The sequence below is a fragment of the Macrobrachium nipponense genome, chromosome 29 (genome assembly GCF_015104395.2).
Source record: "Macrobrachium nipponense isolate FS-2020 chromosome 29, ASM1510439v2, whole genome shotgun sequence".
In the NCBI taxonomy this organism is placed as follows: Eukaryota; Metazoa; Arthropoda; class Malacostraca; order Decapoda; family Palaemonidae; genus Macrobrachium; species Macrobrachium nipponense.
Window position 1 is genome coordinate 38,228,385 of NC_061092.1, and position 23,426 is coordinate 38,251,810.

Consider the following 23,426-nt stretch of genomic DNA (forward strand, 5'->3'; position numbering starts at 1 on the left):
AATTAACTGATGACCTTTATAATTGTTTGCTCTTCCTCTAGCCTTGAAGGAAAATTAGACTGGTATGGTGTACCCGAATGTATGTATTTTACTTACATACATTTGTTTTGGCCCGTATGTGTGCATTGTATATTCGTGTTTTATTACTATGAGTCTGTTTCCACTTCAAGGGATACTTCTAGAAAGGGCTACCTCTTCGATGTTCAGTAACTGTATGATTTTGACATAAGGTTGTTAGCCGTGTGTCCCGCAGCAAGAATATTCTAGGGGTATTTGTTGTTTCTTGATGTACACACTCTGTTTTGTTTTATATATATGTATATTTATAAATAATACAATTTGTGTGTATATCTATAGATATCTGTATACATATTTATATATACAGGTGTATATATATTTATACATGTATATATGTGTATGTTGGGTCACTTCAATCTTTTTTTGCCGTCGTATTTGTAATTTCAGTATATTTTCTATAGTTTAAATAGATGAATGATATAGCCAAGAATTATATATATAAATATAAATTATATATATATATATATATATATATATATATATATATATTTATATACACATGGAAATATAACTTCACATGGTATAAGTAATTTGTGTAATATATATATATATATATATATATATATATATATATATATATATATATATATATACATACAAATTACTTATACCATGTGAAGTTATACTTTCCATATGTCGCTAAAGAATGATGAAATTTAGGCTTCCAAGCCAAGTACTGGTGTCCTCAGGCCATTAAGTGCCAGTAAGAGGGAGTTGGAGGAGTTGGACAGCAAGACTAAGAGATCCAGAAGATGAAGTAGTTTAGGTACAGTGATCTAAAGATGTACATGGGAGACAAAGCCACAGAGGCACTAAGTAGAAGTAAGAGAAGTTGGCCAGCAAGATTGAAGAAATAAAGCGAGAATGTAAAAAAGAAGAAAAAAAAAAAAAAAAAAACAGAGGGACTCTGTAAACACGTTTCACGAATGCCTACATTGCAACACGCGAGGTTTACGTACGGCACTACACTCAGCGGGTTATGGATAATAAACAAAAGAAAATCGACATTTTGATTAAAATCCTGCCACAGTAACAGAGCTAAAAACCACTTGAAGCCAGAACATGACGAAAATTTGAACATGATCCTCGGATAACTAATATTACGTCTGTCATTCTAAAGTTGACAAGCACCTATAACCACTAAGAATAATGTAACATACGCTGACAGTTAATAATACCCATGCTGGCCGAAGAAAAAACAGTGCTCCTGACTCAGGTACAGAAACAAATGAACATCGCACCTAATGAGACTCGGATAGATACAGAGAGAATGGAATTTCAAATCTATTAAGCACGTTTCTCCATGTACAAAGTGGTGGTAGGCGATGTGCCTAAAAAGAATCTCCTTTCTTAAGAATTTCGTCGCGGTATTCAGCCTTGGGACACACATTTCAAGGCCTCCGTACTGGTGATTAAACACACACAAACACACACACATTTACAAAGTATTTAAGAAACATCTTGTGTATTGATGCGATGAATTGAGTTGCTTTCTTTGCTTATTAAATATTATTAACAACTGAGAAAATTATTTTTAAGTGTTTTGTTCATTTACTTAATTTTTATGATTATATATATTTTGTTCATTTGTATTCTTTAGAATTTTGTTTAAATAAGCATTAACCCGTTTTCTTATTAGGTTGTTTGCATGGTTATAAGTAGCAAACAATTGACACTGCCAATGATTTGCCAATATTAAAGAAAGATAATACAATCTGGAATAAAATACCACACGTAGGAACAGAGGGTCTCAGAAGAAAGGAAGGGTTCGATTTAAATGCATTGGATGATGAAATATCAAGTGAAATATTAAGTTTTAAAAATAAAATTCCTATGTAGCTGTTACAGTAGTCCAGCAGAAAAAAGGGCAATTTTCTCATTAGCTTTTCTAATTTAATTAGGTAGAGATAAGAACTACCGAGATACACGAGCCGTGACCTTGTAGTCTCCGAAGAACTCGTTAATCACTTTTACTGAGGTTCGTTAATCATTTGTTTTAAGACACAGCCTCTCTCGCAGACGTCCGTACCTGCCCTCCTCCATATATCATACCTCAAGTGTAAGCCATTGGTTGTATTTTCCTTGATTTACTCTTTCAGTTTTTCTCTCTCCTATGTAATTATGAAATTATGTTGGCTAGAAAAAAAAAATGCGCGGTTTTACGTATAACGGGCGCCCTCCCACAACTTCATTTTATATATTTGTGTGTGTGTATATATATATATACTATATATATATATATATATATATATATATTATATATATATACTTTCAAGTTGAATTTGTGGCCATAAACGCCATGTTATAGTTACTTGGAATGGGCTCTTCATGTATATCCAGAGTGCAAACCGTAATTTTTTTTTTTTGGTCATCCTTTGAGTCAAAATATCTTTGCACATAACTAATCCATAGGCATCTACAACAGTCTCCTCCAAGTTGTAGTCTGTAAGGTCTAGTCGTATATAATAGGTCATGGAAGCTTTCTTCGTTTCGATGTCATGGAATGGGTGTAAATATAATTTAATCCAATTTTATGGATCAGTTAAAAAATAATATCAAAACTTTATCATTCCACGGACAGCCGCTATAGTAGTAGAGAATAATAACGTTAGCACAAAAGCGATTGAATTAGCTCCAGAAGTTATCACATCAAAACCATATTTTGCTTTGTTTGAAAGGAAGAAAGTAACAATCAAGAATCAATTTTGTTTGAAACAGAATGCCTTTTTGTAATTAAGTTCTTCAGTGTCCAGTGGAAGACACTATTGGAAGATACTAATGATTCTGATATAACTTACATTATATTTTTAGTTGTCTGTAAAAGAAAACTGTTGAGATGGCTTAATTGTCTGTCCGTCGCCAGTTTTTTCTGTACGCTCTCAGATCTTAAAGACTACTGAGGCTAGAGTGCTGCATATCGGGATCATCAATTGTACCAAATTGCAGCCCTCTAGCCTCAGTAGTTTTTATTTTATTTATGGTGAGAATTAGCCATAATCGTGCGTATGGCAGGCCGTGGCTGAAAGTTTCATGGGCCGTAATTAAGTTTCATTCAGCATTTATACGCTGTACAGAAAACTCGATCGCGCCGAAAAAACTTGGGCTCATATTTTGTTTGTTTATCAGTGCCTGATTTAGAGAACTTTGTGCGTTGCCGGCTGTTTATATTTTCAGATTCTCTCTCTCTCTCTCTCTCTCTCTCTCTCTCTCTCTCTCTCTCTGCAAGGTTAATTTGCCAATAGAATGAATGAATTGCATCAACATCCTATCTTTAAAGCCGCTTATGTTCACATGAATAATTCCAATAGTTGCTGCCACTGCAAACAGACACACACACACACAGACACACACACACACACACGCACACGGACAGCCGAACGCACGCGCTCCGAAATTATTTTAAACGCTAGACGGAAAAGAACATTCTTTCATCACCCCCATCCCCGAGTAGGTAAAAAGTCATCACACAAACCGGGTAGAATTCGATCCCCTTTTTACCAAGTCTTCCGAAAAATCCCAAAGAGAAAAGAAAACATTGTCTTGAATGACCAAGAATGTCAACATTATTCGAGATTCCAAGAGCTACAAGGCAGTGTGCTTTGCTGTTTATAAATAGACCGCCATTCTTGAGGCATATCCTGTAAATTCTGCAAGTCGTGCCAAAAGAGAGAGAAGAATTTGTAACTCCGTCAAGGTATTTTTCGCGTCCTACATCTTAGGAGAGTTAGTGAACGTTTGTCCCTCTCAATGTCACAGCGGCGCTAGCTCTTGCTCCTGTTACTCTTACAAAGAGATATCATCATGCAAGGTTCAAATTAAAGTTTTCTCTCTCTCTCTCTCTCTCTCTCTCTCTCAAGATGGTGGGACGAATGTCACTAACTGTTGTATTTGGCATAACAGTGTTTATTAAGCCGATTTAACCGTAAGAGTCATAGAGAAACTATTCTGCATGCTGTTTGTTTTGGTGCTACTTCATTTTTGCTCGTCGGTTTTATGTGAAATTAGAAGGGCGTTTGTTAAAATGCTTATTTTTATCTAATGCTATATATATATATATATATATATATATATATATATATATATATATATATATATATATTAATATATTTCGCTATTCGTATGGAGGACCTATAAACAATTTTTCTCTCAAGATCAAATTACATATATGAATATACACTCCGTTGAACGGTCAAACAGTTTACCCTTCTTTCAAAAACAGCAATTCCGGAGATATGAGCTTTGCATGATTTGAGTCGCTTCTTTTGCGCCGAGTCGCGAATTCCATATCCCTACCTGTTGCAGACTGAGTGAGCAGGGAAAGTGAAACGTTCTGTTGCTGAATTCTTCAAGTAGGGAAATTTTTTACTTGCAGAGATTTCATGCTCGCTTGGCCACCGTGTAGGAAAACCGGTCCTCTCTATATATCTCGGTCATGGATAGGAATTTTGTTTGGGGTTCAGCATCAGCCAGTGCAGAAAATATTGAGGCTATCCAGAAAATGGTGATTGACCGCTGGAGAGTGGCCGTACGTTAGTTTACTCTACTGTATGGCGGTTAGGTATAGCACTGATTGGATTATTAAAGTGTTGAGAGTTCTGACTACCATGTGATATAATGTTGCAGTCGAAACTCACAAGAGAACCTCGTGCTAATAATCAGTGATAGGAAGCAGTGTTTCTTTATTATTTTCCAAATCGAGATGACAATAAATCATTGGGGTTGCTACAAATTATTTAACTGTTTGACCTGTTGATGAAACGTGGATTCGAAGTACAAATAGGAATCAAAAGAGCGGAGGTGTGCTATTCTTACCAAGGAAATTCACAATAAAACGTAAGTTCAGCAAATTCATGGACATTATTTTATATGGTGGAGAAATGTAAATTCACTTGGACCACGTCCTTTATTTTATATGGTGGAGAAATGTAAATTCACATGGACCACGTCCTTTGCAACACTTTGTTAGTAATACGCGGAACTGATGTTTATGTTTACGCATATCATTTTGCATGGAGCAAAGCGTCCCATGTTGCTGCGTTACCATTTTGGCACGTGGCCCTGTTGCCACGTGATTACACTCCCATGCAAACATCACAAGTACCTGGGTAGCTGTAGGGGCCTATGTATGTGAAAAGACAAGTGTTCATCCTGTTCTCCAGACCAGGTACCATTTGATTTTCTCCTGCTTCCAAATTGGATGGGCCACCTCCTTCAACCTTACTTCATGTATATGACGATAAAGGTGAAACATACAAGCATAAAAACACCTTTTGTTTGAAAAGAAACAAATTTCTACAAAACCAATTGAAAATCAATAACCTCATCTCTCTCTCTCTCTCGATCTCGATCTCTCCACTCTCTCTTCTCTATCTCTCTATTTATATAATTATATATATAATAATAGATATATAATATAATATATATTAAATTAATTATTAATATAATTAAATATTATATCTATATATAGTATATATATATATAGATATATATATATATAGATATAGATTATATATCTATATCTATCTATATATTATTATATATATATATATATTATATATATATATATAGTTATATTATATATAACATGGTGACTATATCAAATAAATCAAGTTATGATATACGACCTAGTTTGCACACTTGCAAGGACCATTTAGTAGATTTAGAAATGGTTAAGTAAGGATTAGTTAATGCAACCTATTTCATCCCTGCATGTTTCCAAAAATAAATTGGCAAAATAAATGTTTATTCTTATAGACCCGGAAAATTGACTACACTGTCCTTGAAGCCACGCGCTATGTAGCATTAAAAACAAGTGTTTGGCATCAGGCTGACAAGTGCCAGGTAAAACAACAGCGTATCCCCTGGTGTTGACAACCCTTGATTATAGACTGTATAAATCTCAGTCATGTTTCACGCGGCATAAGAAGAGTGTAAACACGTAGGCGACGTTGATTTGCTGATTGGAAATAGATGAGATATAATAAATACCCACTGAACAATGTTGCCGAGTCTTATTCGACAATAGAAGGTGAAATTAAAAGAGTATTGATGATGAGTCACAAAGGTGGCAATGGACTTCATCCTTCTTGAAATTCAAGTGTTTTTGAATGAGAGGGTTTTTTTTTTTTTTTTTTTTTTTTATTCAAGAAAAGTCCTGCGTTAGTCGTCAGAGTATACAGTGGGGGAACCGTAAACAAAACAGTACAATTATACATGTTAATACTCTTGATATTAAATCATTATTCCAGTAAAAAGAAAAAATTAGCCCTCTTATGCCATCAAGCATCGTCTATTTATTTTCTTGCCCCCGATGTAGTCAGGGGAGATACATGGGCGCCTCACGCCCCCTACTAAACTACTAGTACCGAGATTAAATAACCAAACTACCTCAACAACTCTTTACCTGACGTGAGTTTATGTCACTCTGCTTTTGTATTTCGTCCAAATGATGACGGTTTTCTATATTTTGATTGACTTTTTTTAAGTATGAGTCCGTTTTTATATTCATATATTAATCATTACAGCTTTGATAATGATACAGATGTCTTGTAACTTCATCAATTGCAAATAAAGAAATGTCGTTACTATGGACGTCTTCCTCCGCCCTTGGTCCTCTGTATAATATATATATATATTATATATTATATATATATATATATATATATATATATATATATGTGTGTGGGTGGTGGTGTGTATGTGTGGTGTGTGTACGCATGTATATATCGTATGATAAGCTCTGAGGCGTAAGGCGTTGAAGGGTGAGAAATATGCATAGATTAAGTAGAAGTCTTCTTAAAAAAGTTGAGCGTAGGTGAAAGGATGGATGGGTGGTTTTTTGAGATGTTTGGTCGTCCGGAAAGAAATGGGGAAGCATCGGTAAGTGGAATGAGTGGAAGCCCAAGAAAGCTTTGGATAGAGGGCGTACAAGAGGCAATGGACGGCAATTATCCAGTAAGCGTGTACGTATATATATATAGATATATATATATATATATATATATATATATATATATATTATATATATATATATATATATGTATATATGTATATATATATATATATATATATATATATATATATATATATACATATATATATATATATATATATATATATATATATGTTATATGTATATACACACACACACACACACACACACACACACACATATATATATATATATATATATATATATATATATGTATGTATGTATGTATGTATGTATAGAATATTTTGTTAATGTATTATGGGGGAGTTTTTAAATTTTGTATCTACGAGAATTATTTATAGTTTTTTTTCTTTCATTCGTCTTCCTGTCAGTATATCTTCTCATAAACCTCCTTGCGTGCGTATATATTTTACTTTTGAAATTAGAGTAAAAAAAATCATTACATCTAAGGAAAATTCGTCAGTCTATGGCACTATGGCATTTGCTCTTAACTACGTGGAGTGCTATTTTAGTTTTTATAAGTAATCTGATGATGGTATTATAAATTGTCTCACATTCCATTAATGTTATACTGGAGGTGAATCTGGAAATCGTGGTGATGATATAAATAAACGCAAGAAATAGGAGGAAATGAAAGTTCCAATCCAGTCCTTGGTCGTCTCGAATGTCCGAGAGTTGTAAGTGCCATCGCAGTAGATAAAAGTATAAAATACTGCCCAGATACCAGGGTCTCCTCCGTGGGTAGGACTGTTGATAAGAGGAACGATCACGCCTCGTAGTTCCTCCTCGGAAATGTCACGTTGACGTCAGGAAAGAGCTGGTCAGATGTGAGTAATGTCACCTCGCGAGGTCAAGCATGAATGACGATGGCCCATGAGTGGGTTCAGGATAAGTTGAAGGTGTCAAATCATGTCTTAATCTCCCGATAATCTGGAAGCTAAAAGGCCGTATAGATTTTGATAAAAAATATCTCTCTCTCTCTCTCTCTCTCTCTCTCTCTCTCTCTCTCTCTCTCTCTCTCTCTCTAAGATAGATGTGCGCTCACACATGTATACAAACATACTGTAATCGTGTTGATCACCGGTCGAAGTCTTTCTTATCTGTGATCTCTCTCTCTCTCTCTCTCTCCTCTCTCTCTCTCTCTCTCTCTCTCAAAGTGCGCTCATAATCACACTTTATCATGCAGATGGTTAATCGGAGTCTTTTCTTATCAGTCTTTCGTTGTGACTGATGGGATTATCTCTCTCTCTCTCTCTCTCTCTCTCTCTCTCTCTCTGTATGTGTATGGCTACTAATTCTTATCCCTTTTCGATTTGGCATGTGATTGCCACGATTAATTTCTTGTGTCTCGCTACCTGTCTCCGTTTGATGACAACTGATCGATAATTATGTCTTATCCTTCTTGCGATAAGATTGATACGATTGCATTCAGATCTCTCTCTCTCTCTCTCTCTCTCTCTCTCTCTCTCTGTCGTAACTCGAATAACTCCCATGGGATCGAATTAGAGCCTTTCACTGCTTACCCGTTGTTAGTTTTGATAACCAGAATTATTAGTAGTCCTACATTCACAACCTTGATTATTTTTCGAAGTAACTTGATGAGTAATTTTCCCTCACAGGAAGTTAGAGGCAATTGTTTTTATATAAACCTAGTCCAATGTCTGTGATTGGCCGCAACCTGGATGGGGAAAACGGGCGTGGGCCTAGTAGCTTCATCCCAAGTTAACTGCAAACCGCTTGGGGAAAAGTCGTATAGTTGTATGTATATGTGTATGTATGTATGTATTTATATATATACATATACTTACACATACATATATATATATATATATATATTATATATATATATATATTATATATATATATATCATATATATACATATATATATTATATATATATATATATAGGATATATATATATATATATATAGATATATATTATATCCTGGGATATCCAGTACTTCTTCCAGGAAAACAATGTCTGCTTATGACTGCGAAGTGAAACATACTTCCTTTTTTTTTTTTTTTTGGTGATATTCACATAGAATGTTGACTTACTTTTGTATATATATATATATATATATATATCATATATATATATATATGTATATATATATATATATATATGATATAATATATATATATATATATAGATAATGATCTTCTACTATAATCCAAATAACATTTTAAAAATCATAATTACCCGAAACGATCTTGCTAGAATTTCATATTTTCAACATTTTTCCTTATACCAGTTTCCAAATTCGTTATTTTCTTTCAGTTTTCAGTGTCTTCGGCAGCAGTATGCTACACTCATTTTAGCCCCTTTTGTTTCCTTATTTTTTCCTGTTGTTCGGCGATGGAAAGATCTAATCAAATATAATGGCAATCTTTGATGGAGAAAACGTCCTAGTGATGTTCATGAAACGAAAGATGATGAGAATCAGATTCCTGCGCAGTGAAGACGAAAATGTGCCGACTCAGCTGAATTTTGATAGTAACTCTCTCTCTCTCTCTCTCTCTCTCTCTCTCTCTCTCTCTCTCTCTCTCTCTCTCTCGGCCCTGTTTCACCCCCCCATTTTTTGTCGAACGATCGGGAGCGAGAAAAACATCACGTATTTTGCCTCAGAAAAGAAGAGGGGAAAATAAGGGGAATTCACATTTTTGTTCACATGATTTCCACGAAGGGATTTCACTCACCTTTTCTGACTTGTTCATTTTTCGTAAATGGAAAAGCCAATGGGACGGACAGCCATTTTCTGTTCCATCCCAAAGAAAACGAGAAAAATGGAAGAGGTAAGAAAGATGTGGTATTCGACAGTGAAGGAGGGGATATACTACATACGTACCTCTTGAAGGAAGAAAGGTCAGAAAAGCTGGAGTAGGAGGGGAATTCCAAAGCTTATTAGTAGATAAGAAGAAATTAAATTAGATCGAAATATTTTTTATATCTTTCCAATATTGTTCTTTAAATTCTTTTATTTTTTATTTTCTTTTTTGATATGATTTTCAGTATTGTTGTTTAAACTGCTTTTATTTTTGTATTTTTGTATTCATATTTTTATTTTTCGGTTTCTCTAAAAATTGTCTCAGAATGGGATGTTCTAGTAGCAAGAACTAAAAGTAAAGGAAGCATGTAATGTCGATCATATATTAAAGATAAGTTTTTTATCTTTTATAAATTATTTATGTTACGCAAGTAGACCACTGTCACTGAATCATTCTGAAGGTTTCTTGTGGTTATCATGAGTGCATTTTTTATCGATTTGAATTTAGAATTTCAATAGTAGTCAAATAGATGGTTAGCTGTTCAGTAGGTGTCCCAAAGTAATAAATGATGAGGAAAGATATTAAGCAATGCAGATGGGTTAGCAGCTGTATGCAAAGTGTCTTTATTATCTACAATGAAGCGCACATTTTTACTGTTGATGATAACTCCCTCCTGAGGGCTCCTTGTCTTTGTTACGTGGGTGAGTTCAGAGTCCATATGAAGCCTATTATCCCCTTCAAAACCTTACCACACTAAGGGCCGCTTTAAGGCAAAGGGCCGTGCTTTCATAAGGTTGATCAGTCTTAAACAATCAACCAACCCATTGACTTAATAAATTTTTACTGTACAGATTTTATACCTATTTCGGTTTAGTGTTTTTACCTCCCAGAAGGTAGTGCATCAGTAACCATCCCCACTTCCCTTTGCAAGTTCGCTCCGCCATTCACCCCTTATCATATATGCACTCTTTGCTTCCGTAATATTAAGACTAATTAGTTTCAATACATCATTCTTTGCATCTAATTCATCCCTTTCTAGTTATTCCGCTCCTCCCTTTCTCCTGGAATCAATGAATTATACGCACTTTTTACCTGCATCTGGTCCTCCATTCTCTCTACTTGACGAAGCCATCTCATATATTCTAAGCTGTCTTTTTGCCCTTCTTACCTCCCTATTTCACAAGCTTTTATGTTTTCTCACTCTACAATGCAATGCCTCTCAATAGATTTAAAAAATAATTGATAAAGGTCTTTTGTGTGCGTGTGTGTGTGTGTGTATAAGGATAAGTGAATCAACAATTCCTGTTTTCAGTCCTATTCCAACTTTTACCACCCCGGTGTTTGGCAGCTCTTTGGAAGTGGGTTTGAAGGTATCATTATCATGCTCTGACAATCTGCTGTTAAAAACTCGGCAGCACTCTTGACAAGTTGGTTGCCAGGGCCTGATAATGAAGACCGCAGATTTCTCGACCTCTGTTATATTGGCGGTATATTTCACCGTGACCCAAAGAACAACGTTTAGACTTACTTCTAAAGACTGTTGTAGTTGGTCAAGTGTAAAAGACTTTTAAGCTATTTTTAATTATTGGATTTCGCGAAACTAACAAACAACCTGTAACAGAAAATATATGGGTAAAATCACAATATATGATCACAATCCCATCCTCTCTCTCTCTCTCTCTCTCTCTCTCTCTCTGAGAGAATCTTTAGGAAGCAACGTTCCGGCATTAATATGAACAACGCTATATTCATAAAACGTAGGTATTTATTGTTCATGCAAGACTTTCATTGCTCATTGATAGATTTCGCAAACACTGGCGCAGTTCTATATTTTATTCAGAGAATAAGCAGTTTTCAGTATTATTAAACGACCCGAATTGTTTACGTTTCACGGAGCTCCCACATCATTAACTTTCGCCCGTAACATTTCTGAATAATGCTTAATAATACCAGAAAATCGTCATTATGGAATTTAAAACAACTTCAGTATGCATTATAAATTCAGCAGCATGACTGCACAATGACTCGAAAATACTTTTGTTATTAATGGAACCGGCGGTTACCTCCTTTGTGCGTATCATTTCAAGCATTCCCTTACTCTTAACAATGGGTCTTTTTTATTTCATTTATGTTCTCTCTCGTCATTCTTTGATACGTGTTTTTTTTTTTTTTCAAGTTTGAATTGCTTCATTGGCATTTTACTTTATGTACTTCGTCTTTCAAATCAAGTTCTTAAATTAATGATGGTACCTGTTCTGTTTCCATTGGGTGATGAAATTTTTATCTTTGTGGGCGTGTGTATTTGTTTTTATATGCGTCTGAGAGAGAGAGAGAGAGAGAGAGAGAGAGAGAAGAGAGAGAGAGAGAGAGAGAGAGAGAGAGCTATTTCTGCATTATATATTCTTTTAGTCGCGTTTTTGTGTTTGCATGGGAATAGTTATGTTTGTCTTGTGTTTATTTATTGCTTTACTTAATATTCACAATAATCTTTCAAGCTAAACAGTCCTTCGAGAGAGATTTTTCTTCAACTATCTATCGACAGAAGTGAGTTAGAGTAAATAACTTACGTATTCATAGGATGACTTTGAGAAGACCTTTTAAAGAAAATAAACATCATCTCTTTTTTGGGGGCAATAAAGGATTCATGACCAGCGTTTATACTTGTATTCCTTGTTCAGTTCTAAATCCCCGCGTTCTTGCCTAGATTTTTTGTATTATATATCGACCATCAAGGCCAACAAGTTCATTTCTACCAGTTTGTTGTAACTCATTTGTCCCGTGCATTATCTTGTCAGTCATTTTTTGTATTTTCTTGTGAGGTACTGGATTTTGCCTTTGACTCCTTGAGGGCGCCAGACTTGATGTATTATTGCCATGCTCATAAACGTTATTATTATTATCATTATTATAATCTGCACATGGTAAGAGGACCTTTTAAAAAGGTATAATTGAAAATAATACTCTTTCAGCTGAGTTGATTTTATATTTCAGTGTCCCCATTTATCTTATAAATGAATAATAAACATCTCCTAAATTATTTAAGTCTTACAGAAAAGATGTTAACAACATTGTCAGAGTTGAAATTTACATCCGTGCGATATTATACACGCATATCCCGTATCTGGCTTTCATGAACTGAATCTGGCCAAACATTGTTTTAAGTTAGTGAATGAAAATAATAACTATTGTTCGTACATATATTCTCTAAAGAAATAGTGTATTATATCTCTGAGAAGTGGTTTGATTATATTCAAATAATTTAGTACTGCATTTGTTTATTATATACATTTTAATGTTAGAGAAAAACTAAAAAGAAACTTTGATGAAGCTCTATTACTTTTTTTTAAGTAATATGGATTATTAAGTAACTTATCCTTCTCCAGCCTAAATAAACAAAAAAGACACATGATGTTGAAGGTGCACCATTTGAGTACTTATCTTTTCAAATGGTACTGACTTCTGTCTTTGGTGCCAGACCAATGCACTAGAATCTAGATATTTAAACTATTTTTGTTTTGGTAATATTTTCGTGAGTTCAAATGCCTCAAGTGATTCTTGCTTAACACAAACATCATTAGATGAAAAGGTTACAGCTAATATGTCTCAAGTGATTCTTGATTAACACAAACATCATTAGATACCTTTAGGGTGACCTTTTGTTACAGCAAATATGTGAATTAAAGTGTGGCGTTGATGAACTTCAGATCTTTTTCCTTCGCAGAACCCAGTACCGAACTGCTTACGAGGACCGCCTGGAGCTAAGAAACCTCACCTTATTAGCTTGCTGCCCTGGATGGGCAAGAGAGGTGCGTAATGCTGCATGAATTTTCTATAGTTCTTGAATGGAAATGTATTGTGAATATTGGATTTCCTATAGTTCTATAATATTTTCAGACCAGTGGAACGATGTGCATTTAATGCCAGCTAGCAGTTTCATTTTTATTTTTTTATTTTTTGTTGTTGTAAACGCTTCGTCCATTGATGAACTTTTGGTGAGAATTCAATACAGTATATAAGTAAAAATTTACTTAGATGAGATGAGCTATATTAAATAGCTGATCATAATCAAATGTTATATAGAATAATAGATTAAAACATGAACGTAATTTTTTTTGTGGACATTCGATTTCTGTTGAAATTGTTAATAACTGGACATGAATAATTTCTGGCAACACCTGATCATCAAGTTTCTGTATTCTCATTACAGAACAAACTAACGGAAGGTGACGAAGACTTGCTCTCATACGATTACAACGCTGACGGAGGCGACCTAGAAGGCTGCAACCTCCGCCTGGAAAACGCAACGTCTGATCAGGGAAATGAGATCACGTACGAGGGAGAAGTCTATCAACTTATCGGCGAAGTGGACGACGACGACGTCGCGTCTTACCTGGTCACGCCCTCTCCCGAGGAGGACAACAGCTCCCTGGAAATCGCCTCTAACGGCCCTCCGAAGTCCAAGAAGAAGTTCATTTTCGGACCGGAGAGGGAGAGCCTGAACCGGAGCGAGAATGCGACGCTCCTTAACGACGATTCCTTGAGGACCATACTCGAACCTCTAGAAGAGGATGGAGTCTCGACCACCCCTCCGACGGCGCCTGACGGCGACCCGGTTGCTACGAGGCCTATCAGGCATAAGCACCTGCACAAACACCACAGGTCTTCGTCTCTATCAGATGGGGAGGGCGAGGGGCATCCAAGGCGACATCTTAGGGCAGGGGATCACCGGAGGCCTCGCCACTCCAGGAAGTATCGTTTTCGAGCCCCCTCGAATCGAGACAAGGGCATCGTGGCCGAAACGACGTTCAAATCGAGCCCTGGCCCTCACCACCGGCACAGACATCGCAACGGCGTCAATGGCACGAAATACGACGCTTACAGCTACACGATCATTTTAACCAAAGGTAATTAGATTTAAGGTTGAAGTCTAATTTAAGAAATATTGCTTGCTATAAAAGTCGGTTATTATGCAGTAAAGAGTGATATTGCTATACTAATCATTATTATGCCTTAAAGAGTAATCTTGCTATAAAAATCTTTATTATGCATTAAAGAGTAATATTGGTATAAAAATCGGGTGTTATGAGTAGAGAGTAGTTTAGGAAATGGATTTTGACCTGTTGGCTAGTTGAGGGGAAAAAATATTTCAACAGGTACGTAAGCTGATGTGTTCCCATGACACTTACTGTAGAAGCATATTTAGCTGAAAGGAACTACTTGTAATTATTGTTATCTTAATTCCGACTATCTATGAAAGTTAAGCATACAAGTAACGATCATGATGTAACATATATGCACACTTACTTCTCCATAAATTGGAAACGCCCTTCCAATGATTTTGCAAAATTAATAGCATTTCATACTATTTATTCTTATCGGTGAAAAATTGCTATCAACCAAAATTTGTGAGACAAAATTAGTCATACTAATCTCCTACAACCTTATATTGAAATTGTAATCATTCTATGCGATTAGATTTATCAGAAATATCCGCTAGGTCAGTATTCTTCTCCACACACACACACACACACGCACGCACACACTCGAGAAGTATATGAAGTTCTTGTACCACCATATCATTAAAACGCTTTAGTGGCGTGATCGTTATGGTCTTGGCCTGCCACTTTGGTGGCCGCGAGTTCGATTCACCGGCATTCTATTGAGGTGTGAGAGATGTGGTATTCTGGTGATGGAAGTTCACTCTCGACGTGGTTCGGAAGTCGCGTAAAGCCGTTGGTCCCGTTGCTGAATAAGCACTGGTTCCATGCAACGTAAAAACACCATACAAACAAACAAACCATATCATTAAACATATTTAAGCGGAGGTTCTGTGACAGGTCTTTGTAAAGGGGTAAATGGATTGAGTTTCTCCCGAGTAATGCATAAGAAAAGTGAAGCAGATATATCACGGCTATGACTTCTCGCAGCAGCTGTGAAGTAAACAAGTTGCCAGCGAGATGATACAGTTATATCTCCCTTCTAATATCTTTCATCATCGTAGAAATGTTTATCCTCCGCGATGTGGAAGTAGGTAGGATCGTGGGCAAATGCGGGGCACAGGTGCCGCAGTTTCTTCAGCGGGTGTGAAAATGTATCATATGCGGGAAAATACTGCCTGAGGGAATATGTTCGCACTTTTTTTCTATGCAGAGATGTGAAGTATATGGATTGTTTTATATATTTGAAGGGGAACGAAATATGCTCGATTTTCCGTCATGGCAGAACGAAAAATATATTTTTAGTCTGTGCGGGAAAGAGAAATGTTTGTTTTTCGCTTGTGCAGAGAAGAGAAATATGTTTATTTCTTGCTTGTGCAGTGAGGGTAAATATGCGTAGGTTTGTCAAAAATCTGTTTAGAAAAGAAAAATGATAGTATAGTATATTAACCCTATTATCTAGACATGTAAGATGTTATCATTTTCTTAACGTGTCTGCGTGTGCTTCGAGTCATTATGCCGTGCATTACCATGATTGCCTTTTTTAATGCGAGCAAAAGTTTTATGAAATAAGTGTCTCGTAACTCTGAAACTTCCCAGGAAAAGTATTAAACTTTGGTCACTTTCGGCCTTAACGTATTTTAGGTTATGTTCATATAATGTATGTTTCTTCCTTGATTTTATTACCCGTCTAGTTTTTGTGTTGTTAAGCTGTGCAATGATTAAAAATACAATAGTGGATGACATTTGTTCGGGGTTGTTTTCGTTTATGCAATATTAGATATATTAAATATATGCAGTGCAGGAACGGTTATATGGAAGCGTAATTTACAGCTTCACGTTTGTGCGTGTCCTTCCAGTGACAAATGGCTAAATATATCATAATCTCAAGAATTGTTTTAATATCTTAGAGTAACTTCGAAAAACCTGTATTAGGAATTTGTATTTCTTTAGTACTGGTACTACTATCACTACTGGTACTTTTATTACCTTCTCATTTTAAAGATTTGAATACAAGAGTAATAATAAAGTAATGTTCTTTTTCTAGTCACATGAAGTAAAGTAGACCGTTTTCATCACCTTACAGTCGTGTAATAACATCCTGTCCTTTCAATTATATAAAGGTTTCTTTTTTCTTGGGCAACGTGCATATTTGATATGCTTCGCCATCTTAACCCATCTGTAACATGATAAAAAGGACAACGAAAATAAGGGGAGATAGGCAGATAAGAAGGAGAGAGTTTGTGAACTATGCATAAAATATATATACTAATATAATGAAATAACATAAAATTTAATATATATACATATATATATATTTATAATTATATATATATATATATATACATTACATAGATAAAATATATGTACATCCTACTAAGTGCATATATCACACATCACACACATATAATGTGTGTGTATATAATATATATATATATATATATATATAGATATATATATATATATATATATACACACACATTATATGTGCGTGATGTGTATAATATGCACTTAGTAGATGTACATATATATTTTATCTATGTAATATATATATATATATATATATATATATATATATATATATATATATAGAGAGAGAGAGAGAGAGAGAGAGAGAGAGAGAGAGAGAGAGAGAGAGAGAAATATGTGAATCTGTTTTACCTGTTTATGTGTTAGCATAAACTTGAGTTCTGTTTATAAGATTTATAGTTGCTGGTTCTCTTCCGAGAAAAGTCCGATTTATCTTGTCAAGCGAACAGGTCCGGAAATCTTAAAATATGTCGTTGTCTTTATTGCCCTGTTAATTTTTGTAGTAGATTCACGTATGATTTGTTCTCTTAGTTTGTTATTCATCACGAAAAAATGGCAATTATTATTATTATTATTATTATTATTATTATTATTATTATTATTATTATTATTATTATTATTATTATTATTATTCAGAAAATGAACCCTATTCATATGGAACACCCCAGAGAAACCATTGACCTGAAATTCATGCTTCCAAAGAATTTGGTGTTCATTCGAAAGAAGTAACAGAAGTGAATAAAATACAGAAAGCGGTCAGTTATTAGGAAGAGAGATAAATTAACAAATTAAAAAATAAGTAAAAATGTAAGTAAAATATTAAAATAGAAGTTTAATGATAATGATAATAGGCATTTACTTTTTTACCTGCCGCTACAAAGCACCTCATTCAGGGGATTGAGAAACTGTAGTATAGACTAAACAGCATCCAGAATAATAACAATAATAATAATAATAATAAAAAATAATCAATAATAATAATAATAATAATAATAATAATAATAATAATAATAATAATATAATAAGATTATTATTATTATTATATATTATTATTATTATTATTATTTATATTATATTATTCTTATTATTATTCAGTAGATGAAACCCATTCATACGGAGCAAACCCCCAGGGTTCATTGACTTGAATATGGTGTTCATTAGAAGAAGTAAAAGAAAGTAAGGGAAATATAGAAAGAAGAGATACTACTTAAAAATTAAAAAAATAAAAAAAATAGATAAATAGATGAAAATGCAAATTCAAGAAGAATAGTTTTATTGTAGCAATGCATTGCTTTTCGCTTGAAGTTCCGAAGTTCCAATTGCAAACGGCATCCTCTGGGAGGCTGTTCCACACTCCAACGGTGTGAGGAATAAAGTGGACCTCTGGTAAATGAGGAGTTCAATTGTGCATGTAAAAGATCTCTGTTGAAAGACACCTTCTGAAGAAGTGACTAACAAGAGACCATGCGTCGATGGTCCAAGTAATAATAATAATATAATAATAATAATAATAATAATAATAATAATAATAATAATAATAATAATAATATACTTACTTATAATTTGTACTACGAAATGTCTTGTAGGTGTCATGTACCATTTCGTTGGACATAGAAGGAAAAATTAACTAAAATCTAGAGAAAATCTGGTCTTATTTTGTTTAACAAAGTACTCTACAGGCATGATTGCGATAGGATCTCTTGTCTTACAGGAAATATTTTTATTATTATTATGCGCAACTAAAATTTCCTTCTAAATAATAATAATAATAATAATAATAATAATAATAATAATAATAATAATAATAATAATAATAATAATAATAATAATAATAAGTGCTTGACATAAATATTATTATTATTATTATTATTATTATTATTATTATTAGTAATGATTATTATTATAAAATAATTAGATTATTAGTTAGTAGTAGTAGTAGTAGTAGTATAGTAGTAGTAGTAGTAACGACCAACGAAAATATTACTGGTCTGGAAACAATACTGCATTTCGTGAAAGATGACCCAAAACTAAAGAGTACTCGATCGTAACCCCAGTAATTCTTATTTATAAATTCCCCTTTTATTTCCCCCAGGTCAGAGGGGCGGGAGAGGAAAAGACGAAGATCCCGAGGGGCAGCACCGCCCTGAAGAGCGCCCAGATGGCATCCAGGAGCAGGTTTCAAGAGGCACGACTGTCGTGGAGGCAAACGGTGGTCGACCAATTGGTAAGTCTGTGACTCTTGTTGCCAGTGCTGTCTAAAAATGGTTAGGACAGTGGCATTAAATTTTATTGTTTTTTTTTTTCTTTCTTTTTTGCAGTGATGTTGATTTATTTAACTGTAATTTCACTGAATTTTTTTTTATTATGACCTTTTGAGGAGATCATTTTAAAATGTCGGGCAATCATTTGTTTTTTAATGTTAACTTGGAAAAAGTAAAGGTATTTTTTCACTAAATATGTGACATTTTTTTTTTAAGAAGAAAGGTTAGAGTGAATATACGAAAAGGAAGAAAACTAGCTTTCCTCTGTCATTCTCGGTGCCTGTCATGGCCACTAAGGTCACCACACGAGCCAAAGGTCAGCGAGATGGAAGATTTGTGGGTATAGTCAAGGACACATAAAATTCTTTATTGAAAAGGAATGAAATTGTGCTCACCATACTTGGTGTAGTAACGATTTTGTACGTTCTTTCTAAATTGGCTTTTGTGGTAAGCTGCCTAGAGGTTGGTATTGAAATGTTTTTTTTTTTATTGACAAGTTTCTTCTCTGACCACTTTGGGCTTTTGCATTATTAAGAGCCCTTGCTGATATAAGGTCACTTTAACACAGCAATACCTTAAATTTATGTATACTGACCTTTTGTATACGATTCCTATTATGTACGGTTTTCTACATAGACACATACACACATACACGTACACATATAGATTATATACATACCGATATACATTATATATATACACACATATCTACATATGCATATACACATACATACGTATAAACGAATAGTCTGTTTCCTCCGATAAGGTATGACTGGAATGAGTAAAAAGCAACAGATCCCATCTGCCATATTCATCCATAAATGGTGAGTAAAGAATGAACCCACTGCGTAGAAAATCTCCTTATCCGACGCATCAGTGCGTAGGTATGGAAGTGTGTACTCACGTTAGCATACACGTGTAAATATTTGGTCAAGTAAATGAGGAACAGATTACCCCCATATTTGGAAAACAATATACATATGTCGGTATTGGCGCAGCTTCATCGTGACTTTATATTCCAAGGGTGCTATACAGTTAGATTTATAGTTTGTGTCGATTTTATCCCTTACATATATACAAATTCAAATTTAATAAATACGGGGTATATTTAAAGACAAAAAAGGGTGATACACAGTTATATGGCTCTTCTCGTTTTATGCGAGTATATTGTTTCAGTTACGTAAAATCTCTTGTTCCACTGCAAAAAATATTAAGAGCACTCTGTTGTTCCTTGTAGCTTTCTTCACTTATAAAGAATTATGTTGTCACGATATGGTGTGTATGTGTATGTGTATATTTGTTGTGTGTATGTGTGTGAGTGTGTGTGTGTGTATGGGTGTGCATAGACAGAGAAGGGAGAGAGCACTCTTTATGAAACGCGATTCTTGCAAACAGGTGTCCACGTCGCCCTCTCCCACTTTGTCTTTCGGATGTAAACATTTGCCACCTACATCTTGCGAGATGATCTCTAACACACATAGCTCATGGAGGGGAAGTGCCAAGGAATGCCGTTGCCCAAGATATATCGAGTTGGCATCTGGGCTGCACTTACAGGGGCCTTATTACGATGCAGTTCCATCCTCGTTTCGCCCTAAGGTATTGGAGGCTTCAGAAAAAACACGTCCCGTGACGCACTTGTTTACTGAAACTTTGCACATCTCAAAATTGAATCTGAAAGTCTCTCTCTCTCTCTCTCTCTCTCTCTTCCCTTCTCTCTCTCTCTCTCTCTCTCTCTCTCTCTCTCTCTCTCTAAGTGCGTCATTGTACTCATACTTCCACAGCTGTGCATATGTCGAGTATTTGATCTCTTTATATGTTGATGGTCAACTTCTTGAACTTCTTTCGACTATTATGTATATATATATATATATATATATATATATATATATATATATATATATATATGTGTGTGTGTGTGTGTGTGTGTGGGTGTGTGTATGTTTGTCTATATATATATATATATATATATATATATATATATTATTATATTTATATATATATAATATTCTGAGAATTGAGAATTTCACATTTGCTGTAACATGAGATTTTATCTTTTCTGTATATATCATATGGTAACTTCTTTAATTTCATTTTTTTTTCATAGCTTGCGTTCTTGACCTCTATATCAATTCGTTTTGTTTCTAATAACAAATTTCCGAATGTTTTCACCGTTGTCCACATTGGCATTCGTTATAATTATAAAAGAGGTGTTCGAAGGTAGGGACAGCTGTATACATTGTTTTAGAAGTTTAATAAGGGCACTAAAATTGGACAGGTCCTTTCTTTTATGGGTTGTAGCAAGTTGGACAGAGAGAGAGAGAGAGAGAGAGAGAGAGAGAGAGAGAGAGAACTTTGTTTATTGTAAGTGATGATAAATATTTATAATATAGAATCTTTAATCGTAATATCTGGAATGTCCTGTTACAAACGGAATTTTGAACTACCCAAATCGTCATATGTTATGAATGCAGTTGAATTCCTACTTCTCCTCCTACCCCACTTTATTTGTAGCCGTCAAAAGCCGCTGGGATGCTGGTATGGATTCGTAGCAACCGTAGCAGGATTAAGCCTCGTTCACAGAAGGACTAGTGACAGACGAAGGGGCCGTGAGAGGGAGCTGTATATGGAGTAAACCCATAAGGAGGGAGGGATGGAGTGAGATACCCTAGGGTAGGGATCCGATAGGTGGGTATAAGATCGGTGTCAGGGAACAAATCGACGATATTATTGTCTTTCGACCATTTTTCGCTGGGCAGCGCCTACCTCAAAGGGAAGTGTCACCGTCGGACAGATGGACACGAGATAACATTCACAAAATGCAGGACTCATTCAGAAGGTCCTTATGTCTTGATGGTTTGGTAGACCACCATCCCCCCTCCCCTCTTTCCTCCAACGAACCCCCATCCCCCACCACACCCACCACGACAAGGACTTTGGGTATAATCTGATGGGCGTATCATGTGGGTCGTCACAGGGGGAAGAGGATGTTTGGGGGATGCGAGCTCCTACGAGCTTATCTTTCCCCATTCAAATGTTTGCGTGTTTGTGTTGCTTGGGTTATCACCTGCTGTTGTTTTGTTTATTAATCAGTACTATGTTGCCGTGGATCTCTCAATTATAATAAAGGTTATGCAAAACAGTGTTTAGCTTATAGGATATTAATAGTATTTAATATTGCTTGTTACTGGGAAATAAGAACTACCGCCAAAAATTAGTTTCTTGTACAATATACTTTGAATAGTCTCAGTAAGCAAATGACAGCTAAAATAGATGCAGCATATTCCTTCTAATGCTTTTGGAATGGCATAGTTAAAGTAGATGTAGTATATTCCTTTTAATACTGTTATTATTCATTTTTGTTTTACTTTTATTTTTCCGGGATCAGCAGACGCATATTTTCCTTATGACCTTCCAAGAACTGCTAATTCTGCTTCTTAAAGTCATAATTTATTTCGAAAGATGGTACAGAAGTGCTGCTGAAGGTAAAAATACTTAATTTATGTAATCTCTTTTGAATGTATTTCCTTTTACCTCCTCTTACTTCCAAACGAGTACCATATCCTCTGTAAGTTTGAATTTTAAGTTAGTGAGCCCTGTGGGCTTGTAATAATAATAATAATAATAATAATAATAATAATAATAATAATAATACATATCCATATCTCTTCGGGTAACAACAACCACTTCGATCAGTTTACTAGAGTTAGGCCAAGTATTTTTTCCACCTTTAGAACCCATTTTCTATGGCAGGATCCCTCTCCCATAGACCGAGATAGACAAACTGCCCCAAGAATTCTTTAAAGCGAATCTATTTTTCAAGATGAAAAGGAGAGATAGTTTTTTATTATTATTGTCAAATTTGTTTGATGGCGATTTGGCGTACAACTGGTCTGATGTAATGGAAAATGGCTTTCGAGAAGATTTATTACGTTGCTTTTTGGGGTAAATATATAGGTCAAGGAATGAGGATGCTTAGCGATATTCGTTTCTAATGGATATTCCACTGGTTGATTTAATAAAGACTAATAATACCCCCAAAAGCTACCTTAGACTTAAAAAGAGTTCCACATAATGGAAACAACATAGTCTTTACTTATATAGCTCTATATGTTACTAGCA

General features: G+C 34.8%; 1 protein-coding gene across 2 annotated transcripts in view; it reads left to right on the forward strand.

Moving 5' to 3' along the window:
- The window catches only part of LOC135206246 (multiple epidermal growth factor-like domains protein 6), a 381,457-nt gene that overhangs the window by 217,383 nt on the left and 140,648 nt on the right, over positions 1 to 23,426 (forward strand). For both annotated transcript variants that reach the window (XM_064237627.1, XM_064237628.1), the window contains exons 3-5: positions 13,521 to 13,605; positions 14,007 to 14,703; positions 19,139 to 19,270. In XM_064237627.1, the coding sequence (XP_064093697.1) occupies positions 13,521 to 13,605; positions 14,007 to 14,703; positions 19,139 to 19,270 (914 nt within the window). The remainder of the gene's footprint in view (positions 1 to 13,520; positions 13,606 to 14,006; positions 14,704 to 19,138; positions 19,271 to 23,426) is intronic.